We start from the raw sequence: 8,414 nt of genomic DNA, 5'->3' as shown, positions 1-8,414 counted from the left end.
TTACTCAGGTTAAAGCGAACATTTTCACTGCATGATGATCACGGCCAAAATAATTTACGATGAGTGTGTCACTCACATCTGCCATCTCCTGACATGATATGATTGACATGATTTTATGAAGCGGTTGTAGCCAAACACTGTGGTAATAGCTAGAGCAAGCTAACAAGTTACTGCATCTAATTCCTCTTTCTTTTTTCCATTTTATGGCAGGTGGCAATCAGGGTTAAGGTACATCACTGCCACCAACTAGGACAATGCAGGAAGAAAAAAAACAGAATTACTTCAGAAGATATCACCTTATGTGTATTATTAAAATGATATATATATATTTTTTTTAAATATCGTGATTATCAATATTGTTATATCATGACACCCCTACATTTATTATTAAAATTTTTCTTTTGCACATACAAAGAGTTTGGTCTCATGTAAGGTATGACACTGAAAAAATGTATTAATTTATTTAATTAAAGTGTTAAATAGCTCTATATTTAAACAGTAATCACTCTTATAAAGTGTTTGGTCGGTAACCAATGTCTCTCTTCCCCTTGATCATGCAGTAAAAGAGAAAAATAGATTTCTAGTATCCCTGCCAACTTTATCCAATCAGGACAGAGAACTTCATAAAGAGGCGCTCCTGTCTGCTGGTGAATGCGCAGAGAGCAGGACCATGCGGTTTGCTGCTATGTGTGGCAATTACTGCTCTGCATTCATGTGGTGACGTAGAGAGGAGGGAGGGGATTGCAGCTTTAAGACACACACACATATATATATATATATAGTATATATATGTATATATATATATATATATATATATATATATATATATATATATAGTATATATATATATATACATATATATATATATATATATATATATATATATATATATATATATATATATATACATATATATATATACATACATATATACATATATACATATATATATATACATATATATATATACATACATATATACATATATACATATATATATATATATATATACATATATACATATATATATATATACATATATACATATATATATATATATATATATATATATGTATACATATATACATATATATATATATATATAATATATATATATATGTATACATATATACATACATACATATATATATATATGTATACATATATACATACATACATATATATATATATGTATACATATATACATACATACATATATATATATATATATATATATATATATATATATATATAAGAAAATGTCATGAAAGTGATTTTAACCACATAACCTAGCCCTAATGATTAGTTTATTTATAGATCATATCATCTGTATTGTGCATATCATATTAAATATTAACCCTTGAATAGGACTTGAAGGAGCCACTGGTTCCCCTATCATGGACTTATTCATAAGTTCCACTGTATTCCAGTGAAGCAAACAGGAATACATTTATCTCACTTTATTTAGGAAATGAGTCAACATCTCATTCCAGTAAAGAAATCATTTCCACAGAAAACATTACAGTGAGAAACAAAGTGAGAGCTAAATACTTGTGGTCATGTGTTTTTTGCTCATTCATTCATAAACTCACACATTGAAGAGACACAACACTCACAATGGCCCTTCCTGACTTTTCTCCCCTACAGACAGACAGAAAGAGAGACACAGCGACACCACGTCGGCCCTCAAGATGAAAAACAGACAAATGCAGACAGACACACAAGCTAATAATCAGTCACTCATAACTGCACTCACTAACTACCTACATGTGTGTATGAGAGATTGTGAGATGCATGAGTGAGACTTTGTCCCAGTGTATGTGCCTATTCGCTTTTAGCACTTTCTCAAAGTGTATGAGAGTGTATGAGAGTGTGAGTGTGTGTGTGTGTGTGTGTGTGTGTGTGTGTGTGTGTGTGTGTGTGTGTTTGTAACAGGAGACGCGAAGCCCTCGCCACACACAGTGGGAAATATTTGGGATGGTTTCCCTCGGAATGTCTTGGCGTGCCTATGGAATGCCCCCCTCCCTCCCTCCCTCCCCTCTCCCCACCGTCTCCTCCTCCTCCCGACTCTCGCTCTCCTTTAGACTCCGGAGAGGGGAGGGGGAGTGGGAAAAACGGCGGGACGCACAAATTTGACCCCTGTTTTGTCACCACGGAGAACAGTACATGCACAGAAGACGGGACCACAAATGCAGGAGAAGCCACAGAGCTCACACACACTTAATTTGAGTTTTTAAAAATGTGAGAATGTGACCAAAGTGTGACTCTGTGCATTTGCTTCTATAAAAGATGTGTACACTTGTATTTAAAAATGACAAATATGAACTAAGATGTGAGAATATACAAGTCTATAAACATGTCTTCTGTTTTTAACACATGCCTACATCCTCACACTGACCAACCCTAGTTCACTCACACATTCACACATGCACAAATATACACTCAGAGCCAGTGAAGGGTAACTTTAAACATGTCTCAACCTCTCAAATTCCTCCTGTTTCTCAGCCCGCGGCTCTCTTTGTAGATCAAAGGACAGACAACAAGTCTTTCTATCGCCTCGCCCTCCTCCACCCCTCCTCTTCCTTCAATGCCACCTTTCTCAGACACTCTCTCTTCCTCCGGCTCTTCCTCGCTCGGCAAACACTCATCTCACTCGCACACTGACTGATTATTTCTCACACAATCTCAACTACTCCACGTTATTTTTGTCTTTCTCCCTATCTCACTTGCTCCTTCTCATTTGCTTTCACTGCCATTCCCCTTCTCTCTCTTTCAGTCTGTCTTTTTACCTCCCTGCCATCACCTCTGTTCTCACTTCTCCCCCCCCCCCCCCTTTTCCTCTCCCACCCCTCCCTCTCACGGTGTGGCGGTTCCTGTTGCTCTTGTTTTCACTTCCCCAGTCGTCTGGTGCGTGGGAACCAGCGTTTCTGCTGCAACAGTGTCTACGACTGTGTGTGTGTGTGCATCTGTGAGCGAGGCTATGTGCTCTTAACTGCTGAGGTGACTGCGTATATGTGCGTATGATGGTGTCAATATGCATTTGTCAGTTACTGTGTACAGTATGTGTGAATGTGTAAGTTTGGTTACTTTCATGTCTATCTCTCAAGATATCTCTGTTATCTCAACGTGTCTATAAAAGGCCAGTACTTTACATCCGATGGAACGGAAGTGTGTGTGCTTATCTGGGTGTGTGTGTTTGTGTATGTGTAGGGATAGGATATAGCTGAATAAGGAAACTGTAATGGACCAATGGCGAACTCCACCCTTTAACCCAGCCCCTTGCAGGAATCCACACAGATTAAATTTAAGGACTACAGACTAAATTAAATGTGACACGTGTCAACCTCTTGACACAGAAAAATGTATCTTTCTTATCTATATTTCTGAAGCATTGTGCAGTTGAAAGACACTTTTTCAACAATTTGATACATTGTAAATAAACTATCAATAACTTGCTATTATTTAAAAATAAATGTATTAAAATCAAGATCAGTATTCAAATGCAGCCTCTGTAAGCGCACAGCCTGTCGTTTTCATTTGTGCCAGAGCAGAGTGACAAAGCTGAAAATATTATCCGTCCCTGTTTGAACAACAATCGTTTTGACATTTTATGCCTTCATGCATTTTATGGTCACACTACATGACTTTTTTGTAAAGTCGTAAGATCAATACATTATAAAATCATTCACCAGGAGTAATCCTTGACAAGTCTGTCAGGTCTCCAAACTACACTTTGTCACAAAAACACCCACGAGAAGGGACACGGGAAATAACGCTAGATCACACACGGAGCAGAATTTTTCGAAAACAAGCAGTCCAAGTTGTTGTGCATTGATTTGCAGCTAAAATACAAGGTAGAAAAAAAGGAATATGGGTAGGATCTCTCCTTCTCGACTCCTTTCCTCCCCCAGCCTGTGTCTGCTGTCATTGGTTGTGGCTTGTTGTATGGCTCCCCAACCCATCCATGACACAAGCAGATAATAATCCTGCTTGATATCTTTCAAGCATCTGCAACACATTGGCGAGCTCTTTAGTTTTCCTAAATACAGACATGACTTTAGAGTGAAGATGATTCTTCCTCTTTTAGTCAGAATACACATAAATATTTCTCTCAGATTACTTGTATAAAATAAACCAACTCTCAGTTGTCTGGAGTTGTCATTTTTTCTCCTTTTTGCCACTTCTTCATTGTACCCAAGGACATATGCATATACACATGAGGCCCTTCAACATCTCCCTTTCCCTCTTGGGGTCTCCATGGTGGACACACATTCCTATGCCTCTAAAATCTCTGTTGGGCCTATTGATACAGAGACAAACATTAACCCTTTCCCTGCAAGATCTTCACACACACATACACAAGTCTGCGGTTAATCTCCTCTTCTCTGTCTTTTCTTTAACTTCTCTTTCCTCATGACATTCATCAGTGGTGTATGTGCATGAGGTATAAACACAGAGAGACAAAGGGAGAGAAACGAACCCATCCATTGATAATCAGAGAGCTTTACAATCAGATAATAAAAGGGGTTAACTTCGCCTGGGTGGGCCACAGAGAAGCCCCCAGGGTGAAACTCTCTCTGACTGACACACACACAAACACACACACACACACACACACACACACACACAAAATCAGGCCCACCTTAATTTAGTATTAACTAGTATTTGACTATTTCAAAAAGATCTTTAAGAAAACAAAAAGTCATATACTACGTAGTACGGACTGTGTATCATTTTATAGCCTGATCCTCAAGGTAAGGTGCCCAATTACACTCATTAATTATTGGACTTCGTTTTCAGACATGACATTTTTAGATCATTTTCAGAAATTCAACTCTGATTCAACTCGAAAGGATTAATCAGCAAGGAAAAGGCAGGTCTTTTCTCAGTTAGCTATCATTTAAATTAGTCTATGGACAGATATGCCCTGGTTGAGGTTGTAAAAGATTACCCACATGCTAGGACAAAACCTTTTCTCAGGTCTACTGTCTGAGCTGATAGGAAAGATCTGAGGCAGAGCCGTTACTAGTGGTGTGGAACACTAAAGTCACATTTGGTCTTCCTTAAGTGACTGTTGTTGGGAGTGATCAATAGAAAAGGTAGGTGGTGCCACAAGTCGTTCAGGCAGATTTTTGGTGTGTCTGTGAGTGTGTGTGTGTTATATCATCAAGACAGGAGGTAACATCAAGGTGGTCCAGGTTTTTAACTTTTTGGGTCTGAGATAAATGCAGTGAGTGGTGTATCTCGACACATGAGAGCCCCCCTACCAGCAGGCCAGAACACCCAAGTTTAGAAACTGTCCTGCAAAGACTCCCCTCACACAGATACACAAACACAAAGGTCGCAGCACACACAGGTTTCCCTAAACAGCCACCCACGGAGATATTTGCAGGACAGGTACCGTAAATCCGACAATGATTGGTAGTAACAAACTGACTGACAAACATCTTTTCAGGCTCAACAAACATGATCAGGCAGGAATTAGAATAATGCAGTGCATGGCATTTTTATTTCACCTCGTGGTTCAACTAATTTCTATCCTGCTTCACTAGTGGTTAAATTACCTTCCAACTGCTTGGAATACCTAACACTTAATTTATCCTGCTGCATTAAGTCGAGGTTGTTGCAGCTCAGATATCTTTCTCCTTACCAGATCCTCCAGCTCCTCATATGGTCCCAAAGGCACATCTAGGCCATATGGGATATGCAAAGACTTTCAGCGTATTCTGGGTCAGCCCCAGGGCCTAGAGATGCCCAGAACACCTTTTCATACCTATTCAATCCCACAGTCTCAACTGGCCACCTTCAACTTCAAGCTTCATCTGCTTGTTATCTGAAATCTCCAGTACAACAATCACATTACTGCAAATGCCTGCCAGTCTCTCCCTCATAAACAAAAGCTGGTCACAGTCGACATGCTGTGAAAACTCCAAACATTTTATGCCCCAGGGCAAAACTGGTGTTTGGTTCCAGAGCCAGTGCTGCATGTAGAGGTGAGCTTGTATACCTTCACCTCTTGCATAGAGCTGCAACAATTAGTCGATTAATTGATTAGTTGATCGAAAGAAAATTAACTGCCAACTATTTTTATGATCTATTAATCATATCAGTAACTTTTGGAGCAAAAATGTCAAACATTTGAAAGTAAAAAAGAGAGTCTGTGTCTTCTTATCGTGAAAATATTTGGCAGATTAATTGATAATAAAAATAATTGATAGTTGTAGCCTCACTGTGGCAGTAGCTTCAGCTCCTTCTCCAACAGAGAAGTGACATTCCACATACAAATGATCTGGTTTTGTCACCCAAGTTCATCACGTCAGGGCCCCCACCTTTGCCCCACTTCTCAGAAAAGTAAAGTGAAGTTATTCTTTAAGCCCTTGTTCTCTCTTCCCCCCTCTATCATAAAAGTTATTATTCCGCTTTCACTTAGCATTACACAAAACACCACAGCCACCACAAGCTTTGTTCTCATAATTCAGGAACCAGTTCTGAAATGTTTTATAACCACAAAAATATTGTCTGGGTATTCATGACGCCTGTACTTCTCACTGATACAGGAACTCTAGCTTTTCCTCTTATTTAATGGACCTTGTTTTGTAGAAAAGTATCAACTAAATGCCTAAAATAGGAATGTATTTGTACATAAACTGTTGGAATTATTATTTTTGATTGTATGGATATAATTTACCTTCAATCAGCACTTACCTCTTTCACTCCAGCTGTGTATCTTAGAAATCAGCTGATGAACTTATGACTCTCTCTGCTCACTGTTCTCACTATTCTCACTATTTCCCCATTTGTATGTATTGCCAAACACTGAAATTATTTTGTGCAACAACAAAAAACTCAGCCAATGCTGAAGTTTATACTTAAGAGACATTCACAACCAGCATCACTTTCCTTACCTGGCAGCGGCTAAATATATCGCTGGGAGTGGGCTGGACATTGAAGTGTCTGAGGACTCGAACAGCCTGGTCTCTGGCCTTCTCTGAACAGTCAAGGGACAGACAGCGACCCTCGCCTACCTGGGACCGCAGCTATGGCAACAGCGATAGCACATGCACACAAACAAGGAACACGTATGTACACAATTAATCATGAGTTTGTAGAATTGAGAGTCAATTCATGAGCTCACATTAGTTTGTACTTACACTTTGGAACGGTTGTCCACAGGTGAGTATGACTCGGCCTTCAGCTTGTGCTAACTGACACACAATAAATACTCATCAGAACAAAAGAACACATGAATGCAGTAAGGCTACTATTGATTAGCTAAAAGATGAAGTATTTCTGGCTTTAGGTTTCTCTTGTATGTGTTTACTTTCTGTGTATAAAAGGTGCGTGTTAGTCCAGCTGATACGAGAAAATAATGTTCACTTTTTTCATCAAAGCATGAAATTTGGTACAATCGTTCAGGTTGGGGGCCCTGAACATTTTCAGAAATGGGGCCATCGCAAAAAACGTCTGGTGGTAGGCTACCACCAGACGTGAAATGGCTGCCATTACCTAAGTATACATTTTAAATCATATCTCTTGAACTAAACATGTAAACACAGAAGCTGTGATGACTACCCATATATTGTGATGGGCAACAATTATACAACATACAACACCATAAACTGTTCAGGTGAACAGTTAATAATGAATTCAGTGACGCTGAAGAAAAGAAGAGAAGAACATCTGTGAGATGGCATCTAAAGGCCTAGGCTAGACTTTATAATAAAACATCTGTTGCATGCATGTTGTGTAGAGTTTGAAAAGCTTAATTCTATTATTCATTAACGCTGACAATACCATGACTGTAATGAATGCAACAATATTCAGTATGACCTTAGCAATTTAGCTTTAAGCAAGTACCATGAACATTCATTTTATGTTGATTTTTGCGCCCCCTGTGGACAAAAGCAGTAGTGTTCTACCACTCTTTAGTGAAAGAAAGCAACAACTTATTTTTAATACTAATGGGCCCCAAACTGTACAAGTGTAACAAGTCTAATGATTTTATGAAGAAGTGAACGTATCACCTCAAATGTGGCACCTATCACCTGGAATACGTATGTCTTCAGCTTGTGCTAACTAACCATTGCAGCTCTTCTGTGATCATCAGTGTTCTCCAGCATGATCACATCGACTCCTAAACATCGCAGGTACCTCCCCAGTCCCTGCAGCATGTTGTCACACACCACCCGCAACTGCTGGGGGGCCAGAGGGGGGGCGTCATCTGAGGGATTCTCGCCACACAGGAGGCCTTTCTCTGTGTCAGAGCGAGGGGGGCTGACCCTTTGAGCCCCCTGACATTCCTAAATGGACAGAGACAATAATGTGATACTTAACTGATCCCCACAGGGGGATTTTCTTTTGACTTGCACCATGGTGCAGGGAGGTCAAAGCACAGGGGGAGCTATACGACTGCA

General features: G+C 39.4%; 1 protein-coding gene across 1 annotated transcript in view; it reads right to left on the bottom strand.

Annotated features, from left to right (window-relative positions):
• exd3 (exonuclease 3'-5' domain containing 3) overlaps positions 1 to 8,414 on the bottom strand; it is a 42,026-nt gene that overhangs the window by 21,867 nt on the left and 11,745 nt on the right. The window contains exons 17-19 of the mRNA XM_073478689.1: positions 8,082 to 8,300; positions 7,152 to 7,205; positions 6,906 to 7,037 (exon numbers count right to left, since the gene is read on the bottom strand). Coding sequence (XP_073334790.1) covers positions 6,906 to 7,037; positions 7,152 to 7,205; positions 8,082 to 8,300 — 405 coding nt within the window. The remainder of the gene's footprint in view (positions 1 to 6,905; positions 7,038 to 7,151; positions 7,206 to 8,081; positions 8,301 to 8,414) is intronic.

This window comes from Pagrus major, chromosome 12 (assembly GCF_040436345.1).
Source record: "Pagrus major chromosome 12, Pma_NU_1.0".
Taxonomy (NCBI): domain Eukaryota; kingdom Metazoa; phylum Chordata; class Actinopteri; order Spariformes; family Sparidae; genus Pagrus; species Pagrus major.
The sequence above is the reverse complement of the archived record's forward strand: the minus strand, read 5'-3'. Positions and strand labels throughout refer to the sequence as shown.